The sequence below is a fragment of the Pocillopora verrucosa genome, chromosome 11, assembly GCF_036669915.1.
Source record: "Pocillopora verrucosa isolate sample1 chromosome 11, ASM3666991v2, whole genome shotgun sequence".
Classification (NCBI taxonomy): Eukaryota; Metazoa; Cnidaria; class Anthozoa; order Scleractinia; family Pocilloporidae; genus Pocillopora; species Pocillopora verrucosa.
In genome coordinates this window covers 1,337,501-1,360,246 of record NC_089322.1, presented here as the reverse complement: position 1 = coordinate 1,360,246, position 22,746 = coordinate 1,337,501, and the positions used below count along the sequence as shown (strand labels likewise).

At 37.0% G+C, this 22,746-nt stretch overlaps 1 protein-coding gene and 1 long non-coding RNA gene across 2 annotated transcripts in view; one reads left to right on the top strand and one right to left on the bottom strand.

Annotated features, from left to right (window-relative positions):
• Positions 1–2,938: 2,938 nt before the first annotated feature.
• LOC131772234 (4-hydroxybenzoate brominase (decarboxylating)) lies at positions 2,939–6,085 on the bottom strand. Its single transcript, XM_059088133.2, is given in 4 exon segments — positions 2,939–4,049; positions 4,052–4,456; positions 5,303–5,866; positions 5,869–6,085. Coding segments are annotated over 4 exon segments (1,689 nt in total). The 5' UTR covers positions 6,056–6,085; the 3' UTR covers positions 2,939–3,516.
• An 8,303-nt stretch (positions 6,086–14,388) lies between these two features.
• LOC136276981 (uncharacterized) overlaps positions 14,389–22,746 on the top strand; it is a 29,468-nt gene continuing 21,110 nt past the window's right edge. Inside the window, exons 1-2 of the long non-coding RNA XR_010715705.1 lie at positions 14,389–14,668; positions 17,045–17,266. This is a non-coding gene — a long non-coding RNA (uncharacterized lncRNA). The remainder of the gene's footprint in view (positions 14,669–17,044; positions 17,267–22,746) is intronic.

The window sequence follows — 22,746 nt, the reverse complement described above, 5'->3', positions numbered from 1 at the left end:
ATGATCGTATACAATCAGTAATTGATGAAATTGAATTCTCAGAATTGTGGGATCATGTAATTTGCACTGACAATAAAATTTGATTATCTCGTGGATTTGGCATAAAATTGTTTTGGTAACTGACAAATTGTGAGACTAATGAGAGCTACAGAAATCATCACAACGTTTTAAAGTATTTAGTTTACCTGGTTTGATTTAAGCATTCGTTTAAATTTAGTATTAAGACAAGATTCTAATTTGTTTAAGCGCAATTTTTCGCTTGCACGCCCAAATTGCCATGGAACTTAGGACTTGCTGTCGCTGAAGGAGGTTGGCTCTGAGTGCCGGTGTACTTTGATGTTTTATTCATGGTTGTTGTAATTAGTCAATGGCGTCGCTGTATTTTGGCGATTAGGGTGTGGTTGATTATTCTTTGTAGACTAAGATGGACAATGTACGTGTAGGCCGTTAGTTCGATATAGTCGGTGTAGTGTGTGTAGTTTCTAGCGTGAATTTGTTTGGTTAGCGTAATGTTGAGTAGTTTAGTGCAAGTTGATTATCCTGAAGCAGTTCTGCAGTTTGAAGTAGTTAGCCATAATTACCTAGGTCTGAAAAACTTTAGCTAAAATGCATGGTTTTCACTCTTACTTATTATAGTCTCTTTGTAATGCTAAGCGGTGCAAATATACTTACCTTTTTTGGGTGTGAGTTTATCCTGGAATCACAGTTACACTAATTCGACGCTCTCAAGGCGCTTAGCTGCGAGTGATGATTCCTTGAAACTTTGTTCTGTTTACAGAAAAGTATTCAAGGCCGTCTAGACCCTGAAAGATAAGTGATCTCATTGTTTCCTTTATCGACAAAGGGGTTTATGTGCAGTTATGCGTGTATGTTACAAACCATTGACACCACAAAGGATTCATTTATCAATAGAATGATGGCACGAAACATCTTGCAATTCAGACTTTATAGCTCTTGTAAAAGGAAAAAAAACTAGTATAGTCAAAGAACTGGAATGTGACTTTAATTATAGATGCTCAATTTTTCCACTTTCTCGTACTCCTTAAAAAATTATGATAGGCGGAGGCTAAAACACAAACTAGAATTTATTTTTAATAAAGCATTGCAGCCATTTAGCACACGTAGAAGTTATATTATATTTTTTTACTACAGTCTTCGCTTTCGTGTCACTTTTCAGTTCAGTTCCTTCACCTTGTTATATCAATAACAGATAAGTGTATTGTGACTATCGAATCACAATATCTTAAATTTTTCGTCATGTTACAACTCCCACTCATGAGTTCTCTGTGCAGAATTGTGTTTCGTTTCCACGACTACATTACAAGGGAACACACACTGACTTTCGAAATTACATTTACTTAAAGTCTGAGATACTTTATCGCATGTTATAAACACTGCTTTGTCGCATACTTGCTTAATGTACTGACTATCATTTAAGACCGATCATGACCGATTATTAGCGATTCTTGCAAAGTATATTTTATCTAGAGAAATATTTTTTGATATTTGGTTAACAATTAATTTTTGTGGGAAAAAGATTTGTTGTGCTTATCTTGACTGCCAGCCAACCTGAATGAAAAGGATTATTCTCCCAGCCAGCAACTTTAAATAGAATCAAAGTCCCATGCAGAACAACTAAAGAGTCATTTTTATTTAACTAGCAAATTTCGAATTGCTTTGACTTACCAGCCAGCAAGACATTATAACGGTTTAAGTCTCAGAAAAGTATTGCCTTTCTCTTGTAATTAGCCACAATAATTGGGTAAACGTATTATGAAGGTCTACGCTATATCAATTAGTTCCCTAGCTGTTAACAAAAAAGGATTTGGTTCATAAATGACTCTGTCGTAACTCGTAGACGTTAACATTTATTTGAGCAAGTGTATTCAAGTCTGTGTGATCGCATTCAATCAGTCTTTGATGAAATTGAATTCTCAGAATTGTGGGAACACGTTATTGCACTGACAATAAAATTTGATTATCTCGTGGATTTGGCATAAAATTGTTTTGGTAACTGACAAATTGTGAGACTAATGAGAGCTACAGAAATCATCACAACATTTTAAAGTATTTAGTTTACCTGGTTTGATTTAAGCATTCGTTTAAATTTAGTATTAAGACAAGATTCTATTCGATGCTCTCGAGGCGCTCGGCTGCGAGTGATGATTCCTCGAAACTTTGTTCTGTTTACGGAAAAGTATTCAAGGCCGTCTAGACCCTGAAAGATAAATTATCTCATTGTTTTATTTATCGACTAAGGGGTTTATGTGCAGTTATGCGTGTATGTTACAAACCATTGACACCACAAAGGATTCATTTATCAATAGGATGATGGCACGAAACATCTTGCAATTCAGACTTTATAGCTCTTGGAAAAGGAAAAAAAATAAACCTAGTATAGTTGAATTCTCCGGATCTTGGGATCATGCAATTTGCACTGATAATGAAATTTGATTATCTCGTGAATTTGGCATAAAATTGTTTTGGTAACTGACAATTTGTGAAACCAATGAGAGCTATAGCGAATATCACAACGTTCTAAAGTATTTAGTTTACTTGGTTTGATGTAAGCATTCGTTTATATTTAGTATTAGAACAAGATTCTAATTTGTTAAAGCGCAATTTTTCGCTTGCACGCCCAAATTGCGATGGAACGTAGGATGGCTCTGAATGCCGATGTACTTGATGTTTTATTCGTGGTTGCTGTAACTAGTTATAGCCAATGTCGTCGCTGAATTTAAACAGTTAAGATGTAGCTGACTTATCTATTGTAGAATAATATGGTCAGGGTACGTGCAGGCCGTTAGTTGGATATAGTCGGTGTAGTTTGTGTAATTATGGGTGTTTATTGGTTTGGTTGGTGTAGTTTGAAGTAACTAGCCATAATTACCTAGGTCTAAAACCCTACCTTAACAAACTGAGAACTGAAACACAGAAAGAAACATTTTCAAAAAAGTTTAATAATCATAGTAACATTTAGGTAGTGCCCACTAGATAATGACGTTTGTCAATTTCAGTAATCGACATGAAAGTTTTTGGCGATGGAACTGTTGTAAGACAATCAGGCCTTCTTAGAAGCGGACTGAAGACTTTCCCCTATGACAGACTGATACAGTTAAGCAGCACCATATGGTGGGTTTTGGCCCACGAAACATTTCACTAAAGAAAACCCTTTCAAGAATATAATTGATGAACTACTCTGATGACAGAAGTGATTTTAAGTCAGCTTACATGGATAAAAATTGATATCATAAACCAACACCCGGTATTGTAATGCATAATAACATAGAATGATAGCTTAATAGCGAGGATATTTGTAAATGCAATGTTAAACTTGTAATTATCAGTCGTTTCACGGTAGCCTGGGCAAGTACGCCTCAGAAAACCCCTTGCGCGACCCTCTTAACAAATCCTACCTACGCTGCAGTTTAAAAGCACTCGAAATATACAACAACCGAGGAGTGTTCGTAAGTAAGCACTCTAGTATAAATGTTTTCGGTTAAAGTTGGTAAATTGTTAGGCTCTTGTTTTACAATCAAAGAGCCATCTCTTAGGAGCCTGCCAGCACCAATCTAAGAAACGTATGGGTCGACAATCTCGTATTTTTTTCCACCATCCTGCGCACTGAATCTTGTACTTAATCTCGCCTAGGACATCCAGCCAGAAGTCGAACCAGATTAGCCGCAAGAAGAGGATGAGAAGTAAATGTATTGGAGAGAATGTCCCGGACATCTGGTGCCGCAAGTGCCGTAACGCCGTCTCTTGGTATTCTGGCTGATTTAGTCGAAGACAACTGCCATCGTAGGGAGCAAAAATCGCCGTCATAACTCCACGGGGATTTGTTTTGAGCATCTTCCAATAATCAGGAAATATTCCGCATAACCTAGCGATGTCATCTCCGTAAGTGAAGGCTTCCACTAAGGTAGAAAGTCTACGGGAGGAATCTTTGAAGTAGTCGTCCCAAAATAACTTGTCTTTCACAGCTATTCTCTGCCTTTCATCTCGGGAAGGAAGCTCACACAGTCCTGAGAAAACTTTCGCGGTAAAAAAGATTGAACCTCGGCCATCGTGATTAATGATCCGATCACCGGCCGAACATATCCGATGAAAGCCAATGTCGGGTCCTCGACGTTAAACAGATACTTGTAGTTGTGGGTAAGAGGAACCGTTTTTATTTCCGCGGGGAGCATTGGAAATTCTGCCTTGAAACCGGTGCACTGAATGATGATATCAACCTCCTCTTCTGTGCCATCACAGAAATGTACTTTGGTACCTTTCACGCTCTCAATTGCGCCTTTTGGAACACAGTGGTGATAATCAACCCTATCAAGCACGTGACCATTTTTGTTGATAAAAGAATGAAAAAATTTGGCGTCATTTTTCCACTCGGATATACCATGACCTTGATAGGCGAGTAGTGAACCGTTCGTCGTCCACTTACATACCCATGCTAGCCCTGCAAGGGAAAGGAGGACCAACATTATTGTGGAGCAAAAATATGACAAATGGTAATATTTAAATTAGGGAATAAGTTAGCATCCAGTGCGACCAACCAACACTTTGTATCTTGAAGTCAACTATGTCCGTTCCCAAATCGATCCGAAATTTACTCCATCGTGAGTAGAGACAAATACCAGTCGTAATTAAGTTATAGACAGGTCAGTTGTTTACATAACTGTTGAACATCATCCCCTGGATCTATTTTACTTTGAATTTTGTATAAACCCTCTTTGTGTTTAAAAGAACAACAGCCGTTTAAAAACGGACTATATCCATTTTAATATACCTAGTCTATAGTGGATGATGGCTTCTTCTCTTTTTGGTTTGTTTTCTCGGAAGGGGTCCTTAAAAATACTCAATGATTTGTCAAGAAGTAATTATTTTTTACTGTTAAACAAAGTTACCCTGGAAGCACTGCCTAGATTCTCTCAAAAACACCCTGAATTTTAGCTTAATGTGTCTATACCTGAAATTTCCCATGGTTTGCTTTTTTTTTTTTAATTGCTAACTTTCAATTGTTATTTTTAGAGGCTATGGTATTATTATGTAATGTTCTTGTGTCAGAAAAGTTATCAAAACTCAAGCGAAGGATTGGCCGATTCAAAAATTACGAACACGTTTAGAGCCACATTAATTAACACTGCTGATCAGCGCTGTCTTATCAGTATTCGAATTTTGCTTAATCATCAGTTTTTGGCACCCATGTCTCCTCCAGTCTGATTTGTGCCGAGGAACAATTATCTGTAAACTCAAGAAAGAAAACTTAAATTCAGTAACATGATATAATAGTTACTGGGATTACCTGGTTTTCCCTTTGTGAAAGGAGCGACGAATTTCATTGCACGAGATGAAGCCTTGTCCAGGACTTGAGGCTGTCGGTTCGGCAGAATCTTCGCAAACTTACGGAAGAAATGCATCCCTCGAGGTATACTCCATATAAGGCGATCAACATTGTCACACCATTCTTCAACCACGTCACTGGCAGTCTCGCCTCCACCAATCAGCATCACTCGTTTGCCTTTATGCTCAGGGACAAATGACTTGAGCTCAGAGCTGTGGTAAATTTTGCCAGCGAAATCTTTAAGGAGAGTCTGCTCCAGAACTCGATTAGGCTTCTGTACACAGCCTGTGCAAATTATCAAGAATTTGCTAGTGAACAGGCTTCCGTTCTCGCACTCAATTCGCCATATATTTTCTCTCTTCTCTACTGACTTCACCCCGTGGTTCAGTCGAATGTGAGGCCACAACTTAAACTCGTCGCAATAGGATTTCAAGTAGGTGAAGATGTCGGCGTGCTTAGGAAAGTATCCAATCTCCTCCGGCATTGGAAAATCCGACATTTCTGTCACGGATGACGACGAAGTCGTTTCGTTGTCCGCATGACTGTGACAATGTTAGGGTCCTCTGAGTAACACCACAGCCCACCAACCTCTGAACGTTTCTCTAAGGTGGTAACAGTCAGTCCAAACTCTAGCATGTACTTACACGCCATTAACCCAGACCAACCAGCCCCAATGACGGTCACATCGTGAAAAATTGACTCAGGTTCAGACATGATGATGATTTGCACTGCAAAGAAAAGAGACAATTTTAAGCGATGACCTTGGTTTGAATGTACAAACATCGGTTTTATTAAGTAATTAGATGCTAGAAGTAAGTTTAGGATTTGTCTAACACTCAAGTTAATTATGTCTGTATTCCGTGTACACTTTTAAAAACTACCCTGCGGTATGGAATACTAACCGGAATAGATGTTAGGAAACTTTGTTCGTCAGTTTATAAAGGAGACAGTTACTGCGCCGTCAATTCTTGTCCATCATCATCAGATCACATAAGAGAACGGTTGTCTTGCGTTATTTCGTTTGTCTAATTGGAATATAACTTTCCACAAGGTCTGATTACCGAATATCTGTTTTTTCTTGTCTAATTCGCGATAGGAGTAAGTATTTCTCAATCAAAATTAATTAATAAAGTTAATAAAGTAAGTATTTTTCAAAGTTAAATGGACTATTTTCACACAGTAAAAGAAAATAACAATTAGTCTAGATGTAAAGTGAGGTCATAAAGGAAATTGGTGATGACCAACTGAAAGAGCTTTTACGCGACATTTTTGCTGCGTGGGTTACGATAATGTATTATTTTATTCATTTCCAAACACAAAGATGCCGAAGTACTTAAAATGCTCCTGAGTATATACTTTACCTTCGACAACTTTGATGTTTATCATTTGTCTCAGAGGGTTTCATCCAGAAATATCGCAGAAATTTAGCTACAACTAATGACATTTTGCTCCCGCGATATTTTAAGAGGCAGTCCAGCGGAAACTCGTAGTAGCATGCTCAGAGGTATCCAAAATTGCGGGCTGTAGTGTCAAGCGTTCACGGTACGTAAGGATTATGCCTAATTACATAGATTTTCTTCAGCCGCTATTGAATATAGACATTGCTTTGTTTGTCTATTCTCCATATGCAGCATTCAGTATACTTACTTGTCATGTTTGGAAACGAATCGTCGTTACAAATACGTTTTTACCTCCCAACAAACTACATAAAAGCAGGTGAATAAAGGGGGTAAGTTTCTAAAGAAACTGTGGTGCTGCGTCGGTGGGAGAGCATAGCAGGTAATTTAGTGTTAACAACTGGGTTGAAAACGTAAATTAGCCACCGTAAAGGGTAAAAAAGCTTTACGGTGGCTAATTTACGTTTTCATCCCAGTTGTTAACACTAAATTACCTACATAAAAGCAGGAGCCCATTACCCGGAGCCTCCATACAACTGTACCCTTGAGTCAACCCTGTCCCGTATCTTTTTATTTTTAGAAGTGATATATTTGGGGGTTCTGTAATTCCCGCGAAAGCACGCTGACGGTTCGCGCAAACCCTGGCATGAATGGTAAATTTTTTCCGCGCTTTTCGCTATTATTGAAATACTTTCGTGCAGCCTGCATGTGACATAAACAATAGAGGACTACAGCTCTTTATGATTGGCTATTATGTAAACACCCGCGAAAAATCCCGTGGGAGGTGCTTTCTAAAAAATAAAAAGAAGCGGGAGAGGGTTGACTCAAAGGGTAAGTATGGAAGATGGGAGCTTCGGGTAATGGGCTTCTGATAAAAGTTATAAATTATTGTACCGCCTCTTTCTCTATCAATCCTGGTCTATTTTTTTGGTTTTTTGTTTTTTGTTTTTTGTTTTGTTTGTCTCTTGTAGACAATGTTGCAGCTAGTAACGCGTGTAGAATAATGTCAAATTTTAGCTACAGTCTTTGCTTTCATTTCACTTTTCAGTTCAGTTCCTTCGCCTTGTTATATCAATAACAGATAAGTGGAAAGTGACGATCGTATCGCAATATCTGAAATTTTCGGTCGGTTATTAACAGTCACTCATGAGTTCTTTGTGCAGAGTTGTGTTTCATTTCCACGACTACATTACATTTACATTTACTTGAAGTACTGAGGTATTTTTCGCAGTTATAAACACTGTTTTGTTGCATCCTTGCTTAATGTACTGACTATCATTTAGGACCGATCCTAATCGATTATTAATGATTCTTGCAAAGTATTTTTATCTAAAGAAATATTGTGTGATATTTGGTTAACAATTTATCTTCGTGGGAACAAAAAAGAACGCTGGGCTTTTCTTTACTGCCAGCCAACCTGAACGAAAAGGATTATTTATCCCACCCAGCAACTTTAAATAGAATCAAAATCCCACGCAGGAAAATGAAAGAGTCATTTTTTATCTTTTTTAGCCAAATTTGAATTGATATCAATTACCACCAGCAAGAAATTACAATGGTTTAACTCTCAGGAAAGGAATACCTTCTCCTGTAATATTAGCCAACACAAATTGGTGTAAACTATTATGAAGGTCTACGGCTATGTTAATTAGTTTCTTAACGTGTTTAACTGAATAGGATTTGTTTTCATATATGATTCCTTCGTAACTGGTAAACGTTAGCATTTACTTGAGCAAGTGTATTCAAGTCTGTGCGATTGCATTCTATCAGTCTTCGATGAAATTGAATTCTCAGGATAATGGGATCATGTAACTTGCGCTGATAATAATATTTGATTATCTCGTGGATTTGGCATAAAATTGTTTCGGTAACTGACAAATTGTGAGACCCATCGGAGCTACAGACAACATCACAACGTTGTTAAGTATTTAGTTTACTTGGTTTGATGTAAGCATTCGTTTATATTTAGTATTAATACAAGATTTGAATTTGTTTAAGTGCAAGGTTTCGCTTGCACGCCCAAATTGCGATGGAATTGGAATTGTTGTAGCTGAAGGATATGTACTTTGCTGTTTTATTCATGGTTTTTGTAGCTAGGTTTTGTTGTATGTAGTTGTAACCAATGTTGTTTCTAAATTTAAACACTTATGGTGTGGTTGACTTATTTATTGTAGACTAATATAATCAGTGTACGTGTAGGTCGTTGGTTCGGTATAGTCGGTGTAGTGTGTGTGATTACGGGTGTAGATTGGTTTGGTTAAGGTGTAGTGTTGAGTAGTTTTGAGCAAATTGATTAACCTGGAGCAGTTCTGTAGTTTGAATTAGCTAGCTATAATAACCTAGGTCTGGAAAAACTCTAGCTTAAATACACTGTTTTCACTCTCACGTATGATAGTCTCTTTGAATCACTGTGCGACGCAAATATGCTTACCTTTGATGGGTGTGATTTTATCTTTGAATCACAGTTAGACTGAATCGACCCTCTCAGCCGCGAGTGATGATTCCTTGAGAGTTTGTTCTGTTCACAGAAAAGTAGTCAAGGCCGTTTAGACGCTGAAAGATAAATGATTTCATTGTTTCCTTCATCAACAACGAGGTTCAGAAGCAGTTATGCGTGTAAGTTTATGCTACAAACCATTAACACCACAAAGGATTCTTTTATCAATAAAATAATGGCACGGGAGGTCTTGGAACTGGAATTTGACTTCAGTTATGGATGTTATAAACGCTGACGATGGAACGTAGGAACTGCTGTAGCTGAAGCAGGTTGGCTCTGAGTGCGGGTGTACTTTGATGTTTTATTCATGGTCGTTGTATTTAGTTGTTGTTGTTTTTAGTTGTACCCAATATTGTCGCTGAATTTAAACAATTAAGGTGTGTTTTACATATCCATTGTAGACTAATATGATCCATGTACTTGTACGCCATTAGTTCGAGTTTATCCTGGAATCACAGTTACACTGATTCGATGCTCTCGAGACGTTCAGCTGTCGAGTGATGATTCCTTGAAAGTTTGTGCTGTTTGCAAAAAAGTATTCAATGCCGTTTAGACGCTAAAAGATAAATGATCTCATTGCATGTTTCCTTTATCGACAAAGAGGCCTATGCGCAGTTATGCGTGTAAGTTTATGTTAGAAACCATTGACACCACAAAGGATTCGTTTATCACTGAATAGGATGATGGCACGAAACATCTTGCAATTCAGACCTTACAGCTCTTGAAACAGAAAAAATAGACTTAGTACAGTTAAAGAACTTGAATGTGACTTACATTTTAGAAGCTCAATTTTTCCACTTTCGAATGAAAAGGATTATTATAACATAGCGCGCGTGCTTGCCCTATATAAGTCCTATTGAGTCGCTAGGAACAAATTCTTAATTTACGCACGCCCGTGCGTAAATAAGATGACGTGAGCATTTTGTTTACTTGGCTTCAGAGTTTTCGTCCTGTTAAGCTGCAGTGCAGTTTCCCTTCTCTTTGAAATATGGAAGAAACCAGTGAAGAACTGCTCAATTTTGCTATCGGCATTGACCTTTTAGATCCTGATCCAACAGGCAACAAAAAAAAAAAGCCGAAAAAAACTCGCAAGTTGCACGTTTCGCAAATTTTTCGGAAGCGTGAACATCATTTTGAATATTCAAAACCCTTGATAACTTCGGATCTCTGACTTTTAAAACATTTTTTAGTGACACGAGTTCATCTGGCTTTGATTTTCTCCATTTTTCCCATAAATTTTGAGCTTTTCATTCACAGTTATCGGTCAACTGGATCACATGTTCTCGCTGAAACCAAAGTAATAAATGTGGCGTGTTTTTGACCAGCCAATAGGGACGTTTGTTTACTTTTTTTTGGGCGTAGTGAGAATTCTCAATAAAAGGCTTCTTCGCGCAGATCCTTGTTGTCGCTCTGTTATAAACGAATTTGCTCATGCTTTTAGCTGTGCGTATATCGAGTATAATGGATGCACTTGGGAAGCTTGGAGAGCACTCAGAAAGCTAAAGCTGATCTCGGCTACGCCTCGAGCTACTCCCACGCATTTTTCGTGCTCTCCAAACTTTCCGCGTGCATTCATAACTCGATATACGCACGCTAAGCATGAACAAATTCTTAATTTTCCCCGCCAGCAACTTAAATAGAATCAAAATCCCATGCAGGAGACTAAAAGATTTTTTTTTTCATAAGGAAATTACGATTTGCTTTCAATTATAAGCCGGCAAGATATTATAGCAACTTTAAATAGAATGAGAAGAACTTAAAGACTGAGATATTTATTGCATGTCATAAACACTACCTTCTGCATACTTGCTTAATGTACTGACTGTCATTTAAGACCGATCATGATCGATTATTGACGATTCTTGCGAAGTCTATTGTATTTAAAGAAACATTGTGTGATATTTGGTCAACGATTAATCGGTGCAAAGACTTCTCGGCTCGAGACAACCACAGGCAGCCCAAACTGTAAGAACGAGTACAATTTTTCCCACATCTGTGGCATGGCTTATTTACATCACATTAGCCAAAGTGATTTGCTGAAATAGCGTTTGCAATTTCGTTACATAAGAAATATGATTATCAAGTTCTGTGTAGTAGGCTTAAAACCGTTTTGGCAAAAGGCAAATGCCATTAAAATATTTTAGAGATTGGAGGAAAAAGCACTAAGAACTGCAAGTACCCAAAAACTAGAACAACTTTAGTATAATGAAAAAATAAAAGCTTAGTTTTTTCGTTTGTCTTACGATGCCATGTCATCACACGTGACTACATCGTGAGACAAACGTGAAAACTTAGCTTTTGTTATTCACCACGATGAATAACCACAACCTTTCTTACGCAATTAATTGTCGTATAACAGTTGCAACCGGCCAGGAATTCAAAACAACGAAAGGGAATCCTCTGCTAACTCTAAAAGAGCGCTTTTCGATTGGGCGTGGCGTAGGATGAGCGTGGTTTTCGTTGTAATGTTACCCTTAGTTCTGATCGGCCCGTATTACTCTCATTTGGTGTATTAGTTCTAGAAGGTCTTAATGGGTAAATGGGGTTAACTATTAGCCGTTAAACGGCCAAAAACATTTAGCCGTTAGGCGGAGAAATTTACAAAAATTCTAACGGTTAGTCGTAAATAAAGTTAACCGTAAAAAAAATCTCTGGTGACAACAATGGCGCAGTTTTAACCGTTAGCCGTAAAAGCCATCAACCCATTAAGACCCTCTTGAACGACAGTCATTCTGTAGACTCGTAGCAAACGAGGATAAAAGCGAAAATTATGTTTTATTCAGACGTTACTTCAATGTTGAAGGCTTTGCAGGGAAAAAAAGAAGTTGACACTGCACATTCGGTTTTTTTGTAAAGATCACATCACAGCTGAAAAAAAAAAAAAATCAGGTGATACTAACACTGTAAAGTTTTATCCATCTTCCTGTTTGAACTGGAACAAGTATATTCTAAATTGTCTTGTTGTAATCCTATTCTACACTAGTATCATTTTCTTAACAAATGCGCCGCCTGTCATGGAAAAATTGTCTGCCTAAAAAATTAGCAGAAAGTAAGGGGAAAGTTATCGACATTCTTAAAAAAGGAGAAATTACGTTTATATTTTAATTACGGTTTCATAAAACCATCTGGTCCCAAGTTTGTGCTAAAGAGACATTTTTTGTTAAGTTTTGAAACTGAGATAACTTTCTTGGTCAGGACAAACCAAATTTGTTACAAAATCTCAAGACTAAACCTTTGCAACAGGTCCAATAATTTATCAGAAGAATCTGAATTTCATGGTTCTGAATTGCTTGGTTAATTTGTATCTAGTTAGCATGATAACAAATTAATTTACACTGAAAAAAGCAGCAGTTTTAGTTTGCTAACGAGTGTAATCTGGAAAAATCTATAGGGGATTGTTGATATGCACACGATATCAAAAAACTAGAATCAAAGTAACCCCATCTCGTCCATTTATAGCAGTTAACAACTGAGAATAAGATCAAGTCTAAACGACTTCTGTAATTTTGATGCGACCAGAAAAATCTCTAAACAGTGATATGATTCGTGAAGGATGCCTGTGCATACATTGCACGCACATTTCTTTGTCTCAATTTGAATAAAAACAGTTTGAGCAAAGTGGTCGATACACACGATCTTATCTCAGCTTTGTGGTTACTGCGGTATGTGCATTAGCATCTTCTTAATTGGTGGTTCTCTTTTTCTTTGTTTTCGTTTTATGCACGATCTACCATGCGTTAGGTCACAAGGGACTCTTACAAGCTTCAACACCCTTCATTACGCACGTTTTGTACCTTGCACGTTTTTTAGTTCAGTTTGCATCCAAGTTCAAGTTTTGCCGTTTCTTGTCTATGAAAAACGCCGATAAGGTTTGTATGTCTTGCCTGTAGGTTTTGTACCTTCGGCTTTTGTTTTCTAGTGTATTTGCAACAGTGTTGTTTCTTTTTTACCCTAGAACCGACTCTTGTGGAAACGACATTTGCTTTTCAAACTTGACCAAGATTGAGTCTATCGTCGGTGAACTGTTCAAGAATAAAGTGAAACTCGTGTCCGCGAATTCTTGTGTGTGCGGATCTTATCTCAGCTTGGGTACTTTTCTGAACATGTTACGACATTGCACATAATAAGGAGAGAGAACAGTGTGCTCCCTTATTTCACATCGTTTTCTGTGAATTTCTTAATAGACGGCTGGAGAGCAAAGGAAAAAAAGTAGTTAATTGTACGCACACACTTCTGCCAAGAAAAACTTCTTGGAAAGGAACAGAAAAATGAAAATTATAAACAGTGACTGCAAATTATAGCCAGCTGAGTTCCCCATGGTGTGATGTTTTCCACAAAGAACGATCGACTAAAACGGCTTTGGAATAACTCGCAAGATCTTGAAATCACATCCCACGAGGTAAGACACAAAAATTAACTATTTTCGATCGTTTGGCATTTATCATTTTTTCAATCACAGCCCACGGAAAGGTCTGTTTTCGGAGATGAATGGGAGTAATCCAAAATCTTTTGATTGTCAGACACTTTAATTTATAATTAACGCAGGTTTCTCTTCTCTGTTCACTTTCAAATGGCAAGGAAATTCACTATAATTCGATTCAAATGAGTGTTAAAAAAATTTAAAAAGTTGTCATCGTTAAAATGTTTGTTCCCTTTAATGGCGCCTGAAAATCTTTTCTTACTTCTACCGTAAAACTGACGTTGAATGAGGAAATTTCTCTGAACTCGAGGGAACTATTGCAGATTCCATTCACTGAATTTCTTTAGATTCTACAACGCAATTTATGGACTGAGATCAAAGCTATGACCAAGTAGAAGTAAAAAGCGAAGTAGAGAGCAACTTGAGAGAAGGACAGAGTAAAACTGCTTAAAAAAGAACTCAAAAGGACATGATCTTTTGAGAATGTTTTTAAGGATTTCAGTGGAAAAACATGGTAAAATTTCCGCACAGCCCCATACTATTGTAAAACAAATCTGTTTTCCCAATGGCAATCTATTGTTTTTGTCATTGTTTTCTCTATCCAAGAACTGAATGCATAATGTAGTATGGGGCTGTGCGGAAATTTTACCCTAAGTGGACTGGGAACGGTAACGATATGACACCCATACAAGAAGTCAGTGCGCATGCTCGCCGCGTGATTAACCGACTCGATCGAAAATGGCGGAATGTTTCAGCCGAGCAGTGATACCACGGTATTCAGCTATCTTTTGCCTTCCTTCCAATTTTGTCGGTGTGGAAATCGACACCATAGTTTCATTTAGTATAGAACAAGTGTATCGGATCTTTTAAAGTTCTGTTACCGTGCAATTCAACGATCGAACGAAACAGCCGACGGACCTGATAAGCAGACGTGGCATATTGCCGATGCTATATGAAAGACAGTGTTATATGTAACTGGGCCGAAGATTGTTACAAAGCCTCCTGAGTGATATGTATGTAGCATGCGTTTAAATTTTGGATAATGGTAATTTAATAGATATGTCTTGATTTAATATTTTTACTTGTTATTTTTGCACAGTTGTTAACTCATTCTAGCTGGCATTTGTGCTGGGTTTGTGGCGTATTACCCCCCTGCAGGGCTGTCAATAATTTTTCAAGGAGGCAAGGAGATGAAAAAAGTTGTGGGGGTTTTAAGAATCTGCGTTGGGAAGAAGTGGGGAGGGGTAGGAATAAAGATTTAGGGAACAAAAAACCTTGTTGCAAATAGGCACTACAAAAATTTGAAAGGGTTTTGACAATCAATCATAATTTTATTCTGACAAAACAGTGTAAGCTGACATTAACAACACCTTCCTGCTGTTCATTGTGGGATAAGGAACTATAATATCCATTCACACAAAAAGAGCTTGCTGGACTAATGTGACTGACTAACAATGGCATGGCATGACTCATGACTCGTGACTGGTAACAGAGTGACTAGTCAAAGAAACGAATCGAACGAACAGAAAACATGGCGTTGCAAATGTTTTGGGCACATTTACTGGTTCACTCTTTCTTTCTTCTTTAATTTCTCAAAGCAACCTGGCTTTGTGAAATTAATAAAAGAAAACTGTCTTAGCTGATGTGCACAAGATAGTCTAGCTGGATTTTTGTAAGATGAAGCTTTCTACTAACTGGGACCAATTGCATACAGGCTGTGCTAGCGGAGAAATTTTTGTTGACATGTGATTTACAGGAGAGAAAGATCAGTGGTTATTACTAAGTACCATCTGCAAAAGTGATGGATGTCACTAATCTCTGGCAGAAGTTCTCAGCTCACTTGCCAAATACCTTCTGAAAAAAAATATGGTGGAATTTGTTTTGGATTTTGGTTTTATCTAAGAGATAGTGCAGTGTTTTGCAGTTTGTATAGTGGAATTGCATGTTAAAATTTTTTAACAAACTCATTTGAGTAAAGATTTGATTGATTGTTCTATTAGTTTGACCAGAGTATTGTGAACTGATATCAGTTTGAGGGATGATTTATGTGCACTTATCTTTCCATCTGTGAAACTGACTAGTCAATACAGCACACAATGTAACAAAAAGCAGTGACCATATGCCAAAGAGTTGTCTCTGAGTTTGGATTGGGGTCACAGATTTAGTTATTTAGCTATAATCAACTAGCATGAAGCAGTATTGATACTGAAGTGCTAAATTCCAAAATTTTCCAATTTTTTTCAATATTTGTGAAGTGGAAAATGTAATAAAATGTGCAAAGAAAATTAGCTATTATTGATATGCCATTCAAGTACTTATAGTACCATCTTTATCCTCAGCTTGGCAGCAGTTTTTTTTTGGGTGAAATGGGACAAAAGTTAGGGGTGTGGCTTAAATGTAGGAACAAATATTTTGGCACCAAGTCTCCTGCCTCCAAAAGATGTACCTTGGAATATATATTCATTGTGACTGCAAGCTTCCTTTTTTTTTTTTTTTTTTTTTCAACTGAGTGAAATTAAAGATATGCAGCAGTAAATTCCATGAATTTTGAATTTAGTGCACCATTATTCTGGTCTGTTAAAGTGTTTCAAAAAGCTAATAGCCATCAATCCAGGTGTTAATGTTGACGTAGGATTTTTCAATTGAATTAATCAGCCGATGACCTTTGACTGTCCCCACAACTTGTTTTTTTGCATCAGATTGCAAACAATTGAAACTCGAAATAGTTTTGGATTTGTACTTAAACCATATAGTATTTTTTTTTTCAATGATACTTAGAATAAACTCTAAAATGAAGTTTAAAGTGAAAATTTTCATGTTAAAGGTGGGAAACAATTGAAAGAACTAAGGTGTTTTGAGTCTCCTTTGGTGAGACTGCTCCAAAAGCTTTCAAACTGACTTGTTACTCTGTATGGCATACTGTGACATTGTGGTCATTTTATTGTAAGCCAGCCTAATAAAAATTTGACAACTTTCTTTGTTAATGGGTTTCATTAAGACAGCCATGCTATTTCTGATTGCAATGCACTAATTATTTTGCACTAATTATTCCACCAAAATTGATCATATGTTTGGGGTGGGGCCCATACGCTGGTGTGGCTTATTGGCAGGTAAATACAGGACCCTTTGCCTTTTCCCCACGACACATGTAGGCTAATTTATGGATATATTTTGTGAATGTGTCAACAGGATTTTTCCAAAATCAGATTTGGTATATAAATTTAAGTGTAGGGATGTGAAGAGGTTAAAAATGTTTCTTCAGCAGAACACTTTTTGACCTGTTTGACTTGTATATTTTTTATGATATAAATTGACTCAACCATAGACCAATAGAGCTCCATGGTCAACATGACAACAACATCCCAGCATATTTTATGTTTCCCTTGCAGAAATTCTGGATTATGTTAAAAGAGCTCTTTTCTCCATGGGTAAACCAACTGATACTATGGTGGTATGAAATCAAAGGGATTGCTGCTAAGCTGATGGTTGTGTCAATTCTGCAAAGTGGACCTTCACTGTCATTTCTTCACCCTGCTGTTTTCCAATATTTGTGTCAAGGAAAGCTATCATCAGTTAATCATGAAAGCACTCTAAAAGGAGCAGCATTGAAGGTAAATAAATAAATGCTCAAGTGATTTGCCATTGTTTTTAGAGGGGGGGTACCAAATATTTATCAGCCATGATTCATTTCATAAATTCTTTGGATACTTTCCAAAATAAAATGCAAGAAAAATTCATTATTCATTGCTAATTATTGCTAATTAAAGAGTAGGGTTATTCAAGTAACGGGAAACATTTTGTTTCTGACTAGCTATTTCTTTTTAAGAATGTTTCTGATACAGGATTTCTGATATTTTAGGCAGTTGTAGAGCCATGAGTTTCAAGTAAATCCTGTGAAATTCAACAAAACCTGCAGAATACCACAAATCAAGCAATAAATCTTGCCAAATACATGTTGCTATTACATATTTGAAACTTACAATATATTTGAACTTACCTGGGCTGGTGGAGCTATTTACTTGACATAAAATTGCTAATTTATCTTAAAAACATCACAAATCTGCTGGTTGTTCTGGGATTAATGTTGCAAAAAAGCAGACAGTGGTCACACTGTTCAAAGCTTTGTCACTGGTGCATTTCTCAAGCGCTTTGTTGTTAAATGAGCAAATGAATGTATCTGTTAAAAAGAACCTTTTGGTTAAATAAATAGCAAACTGTCTTCTATATTTCTTTCTTAGTGAGTCCAAATGAGTTGTACAACTTTTTTTTGTTTCTAAGGGAAACATGAATAAAATGTACCATATTCTCTTTCTGTGGTAGGTTTTTTGGTGTCTTTTTGTTGATTGCTGCATACTTTGGCTTGCAAACTCTGCAAATTATGGAAGTGGAGTTTTGATGGTCCATGATGTAATCAAATGACAGTGAGCCTATGGTGTAGTGCAAATGACTTTTGGTTGGGTACATGTCAGCCTCTCTCTGATTTAGGCTTTCTAACAAGGTGCAGAGTGTAATATTATTCAAAGAAGAAAGACTCGACAATCTTTTTTTATTAGGTGTATGCTCAAATCTTCAGGACTTACACTTAGGCTTCTGTGAATGTGCGTTTCCCCTGCAGAGGACTTTGTGAGAAGTGTGAGCATACAATGTGGACAATTTAACCACAGTGGCAGCTTAAAACTTTGCTGAGGTGAAGGGTCATCTGGATTATTGAAAATGCCTGCATTTTCTGATACCCCAGGTTTAATGTCGTGGCAAATAGTTGCAACTTCAGCATTCTCAAATTCACATATTCAATATCCTCTTGATTTCCTCCATCCTAACTAATCATCTCAAGTGGTGCTCCCAATCCCAACATTTAGAATTCATTTTTTAATTCTCTTATATGCTGGTGTTCTTGAAATTGTCTTTCTGGTTCTGGCTTGCTTTTGCTCCTCTTCTTGTGGCCTTGAGCTTCTCTCTTTGCTTTTTTGACTTCTAACCCCATCATACAAGGGTTCTTTCATTTTCACTTGTGTGCAAGAATGAACTGTTACAGCTTGCAGACTCAAACTCTAGCAAAGTTGCATAATCACAAGAGGGTTCTGAAAACACTTCCTTTCCTCTTTTGTTGATCATAATTTCAATATTTTCAAGGCAATGGCCTTTTCAGTTAGCTTCTAATGTTTTCTGTAATCTTTTAAGTTCCAGAAATAACTCATATTCTGCACTGGCTTGTTCAAGTCTTTTGAACATGATCTTGATTTTTCCACTAAGCTCAAGCAGTGTTTTGGTACTTCCATGCTGTTTCAAAAGATTTTTGTTTACATTACTGTTGCATTTCATCATGATAACTTGGTGTTAGCCATTTCCCTTTGGGATTTCTAACTGTATGAATGGTTAGGCCCAACAGGGATGTGTAATTTGTCCTCATCAGCACACTGCAAGTGTTTTACATGGTACAACTCATATTTCTTTGTTGACATCTCAAACACTTCTTGCAACACCAAATTTGTATCATAAACATTCAATAGAAGGTACCAGACAACTTCAGTCTGCTACCAGTTGTTACAGATGTTATCACAGGCAACTTTTTACAACAAATGATAAAGCAAATGTTAACTTCTTAGTTGCTTTATTTACAACAATGTGATGGTAATTTGAGATAAAGCAAGAGTGTTACAGTTATAAACAGAACATTAATTTTCCTTGAAACTCACTACTATGAATTTCATACCATATGAACTGCTATCAAAAATTATTTAATGGTTCATGAAAAGATATGTTTCTGGATAGCTAAATTCATGAGCAATAAGTACTTAGTGAAATCCTTGCAAAGGTATGCTAAAGCCCAGAAATTCTATGAGGTTGTGAAAATTGGTCAATGGTGAATCCAACACTGATTTCATAATAAGGTCATTTTCATGACCCCTGGAAATGACTCGTTACAAATATGTCAACTTGGGTGTGCAGTATCTAATAATTATCACTGTGAATATTCTTCAACTTCTCATCCTATGTGTTGTGAGTTTAACTGAATAAGGAACGAGAAATGTAAAAGTAATACCTATCTTTTAGCAAATTACAATTAAACTATCTAGCTTTGAAACTGTTTTTAATGAAAGAAGTGCTTTTGGCTGCAGATAGTCAGAATCAAAATGAATAGACATTTCAAAAAAATTAAGTTGAATTTATCTAGTTTTTAATAATTGTAATAACAAACATTTATATTGTGCTTAAAAACTATGCACTTATTCAAAAGTGCTTTACATTACACCAATTACACCAAGTATTATAAACTAATATCATACACTTTCTTAAAGAGAAGTTCAGATAATTCTCCAACATAGCTAGGCTGTTACAGGATATGATTGGTTATGGCATTTACCAAAAAAAGAAAAATAATACATGAATAAAGAAAATTTGACTGATGTAAAAACATATTGTTTTTAAAAAATGTTTCAGGTTACTTTAGCGTGTTTCTTTTGTTGGAAACAATAATTTCTCTGGTAATTGACAATAGGGAAGTTGGATGAACAATCCACAGTATGTATACAAAGCAGTTACATAGACTTGTTAATCAGTGAGTATAAGGACTTCTCTTTCCCAAATATTCTTAGTCAACTCATGCTACTGAAAATGGAGTCAAATACAGGCCTGATCAACCATATTTCTGGTAAACAGGCTTACTCTTGGCCTGTACCACTGCAATGTTCATGTGAAAGGAACTACATGGCGTAGTCCTCAGTTGCAACTGTTAAAGGTGGTAAAACATTCGATAGAAGTGTGACAGTTTTTTGTCAAATTAATTGCCCACCATAGACCAAACTTGAAGTCAAATTGTTCTTTCGTAAATACATTAAGAGCTGTCCATGCAAATTTCTCTGAGGCAAAGTTATTGAACAGTTTGTTCAACTACTCAAAACTTCTTACCTGATTTGCAGTTGGCAAATAAACAATACTTGCTCTTCCTTTTTGGTGTTGGTTGAAAACATAAAGGCATTCACTGGGGTGCAGCTGTGCTTCAGTACTGTGTTGCGCAAACATTGCAGTGTTGTGCAAACATTGCAGCTACAGTTTGAAGGCATGCATGGAGAGCGGTTAGACCTCTTCATAGTGTGGTTCCAACTCTTTGAGGCCTTCATTGTGAAATGGATCTCTTTGTGTATTGTACAATAATAGTAATGATAATAATTAATAATAAATATAAACAAATCAATCAAAAGTGAAATGTGTTGACAAATCTGAATCTATAAATGCAGATTTTAAGTTGATAATGTTTACAAGCTGAAAGTAAAAATTTATTTTATGTATTAATTTATGAGCTGCATTTATCCAGGCTGGCAAGCTGGATTGAATGGGAGCCTGCATAGAATAATGTTAGTGCAAAAAAGTTCAGCAGTTCTGAACATAGTATGTGAACTCTAAAGTCCAGGAAACAAGTATCTATGTTTGTAAGATTAGTCTGCAAACTAAGAGTGTCTCTAGCACATGTAATCCTGGAACTGTAAAGGTTTCCTAATGTTCCTTGAGCTTGATCTTGTTGCTGGTGTAGTTGTGCTAGTTGCACGGTCTGTGCTTGTTGATGATGAGGAAGTTTGTGGTACTGCACCTTCAGCTTCAGGTTTGTCTTCCTCTGCTACAAGCTTGGGCTGAGATGGTTTAATTGCCTGCCTGTTGTAGCGTAGCACTTCTCCACTTGTTTCTACTAGGTAAGACCTGTCTGAGAGTTTCTAACCTAACCCAAACCTTTGTTTGGGTTAGGTTTGAGTCCTCCACTGGAGAGGACATGTCCCATGAACTTGACTTCAGGTTTTCTGAGGTTCATGTTTGATGGATTTCATTGGCATATACTGTTTGAGAGAGGTGCACCTCTTATACTGGATCCTTGCTTCTTCCACTGCCTGCTTGCTATATGGGTTATAACAGTGAAATAAATTGGCTGTTAAGCTCGCTAGGAATGGCCTTGGTTGGTAAAGTGTATCTCTGTCAGCAGAGTCGCAAGCTGGTATCTTAGAGTTAACTCGCAGATGTAAATATATATATTTATATCCAGGAGTCTGTTTCTTGGCATCACCTTTGCAAATTCAGGGGTGCCCCAAACTTAATGATGTTTCCAATACTCTATAAGTGATGACAAAAAATGGATGCTCATGGCAATTACCAACCTCGAAAATAGTCTCCCTAAAGTCAGTTCTCTCCACAAGATGGGATTCCTTTTCCACTTGGACTTTGAACCGCAGACCATGCTGTTTGTAACAAAATTATGACAGATGTAAACAATGACATATCTTTTTGTAGATTACTAGATGAGTTATTATTAACAATCATAACCACTACAATCCCAAATGTGATTGTTGTATGTCCTGCTATATTCTCTCTTGTTATTATTCTGTAATCTGACAGTTGCAGCAGCAAATCACACTACGTGCACTCAACTGAATCCGCCATTCACAGAATTGATTACAATAACCATAAAAAACAACCACTTACTCTAAAATTCTGAGAAATTTCCACAAGAATTTTGTATTCTTAACAATGGCTCTGTGGATATCAAAAGCCCTTCTTGAAGAAATTTATTCCTTTTTCTCAGAAATTGTTCTGCTTATGATTTATTGGTAACAAGACTTTGTGTTGTCCTATTTGTCAGGAGGTATTCTTCCTCTTTAGGAGTATTGTTAGTAGCATATTGAGGAAAGAGAGAGCAATCTCACTTCTTTCCGCATTTCCATGTGCAGCAATGTATGAAGTACCGCCAGCTTTGTTGTGCAACTTCCTATCAAAGGCTTAACGCCCAGCAGTCAACCAAGGAAATATATCCCCGCATTTACAAATTAAGTGTTGGTTCATTAAGAAACCAGATGGTAGAGCTTTGTGTTGCCACTGTTGGAGGAGGTGAAACATTGGGAAGAAGAATAACCATTTGCTGATCTATGGCATTCTCTTCCCAATTAAAACTGCCCTTGGCATTGAATTGTTCCTCCTTAAATGTATTCACTGCAACCCACATGCACTTTTTTGAGATAAAAGAGTGTGGAAAACTTTGCCCAATTTCCCCAAACTGCTGTGTTGCAACAGTACCTCTTCAGCCTGTGCTTCCAACTTGCCTTCTTGA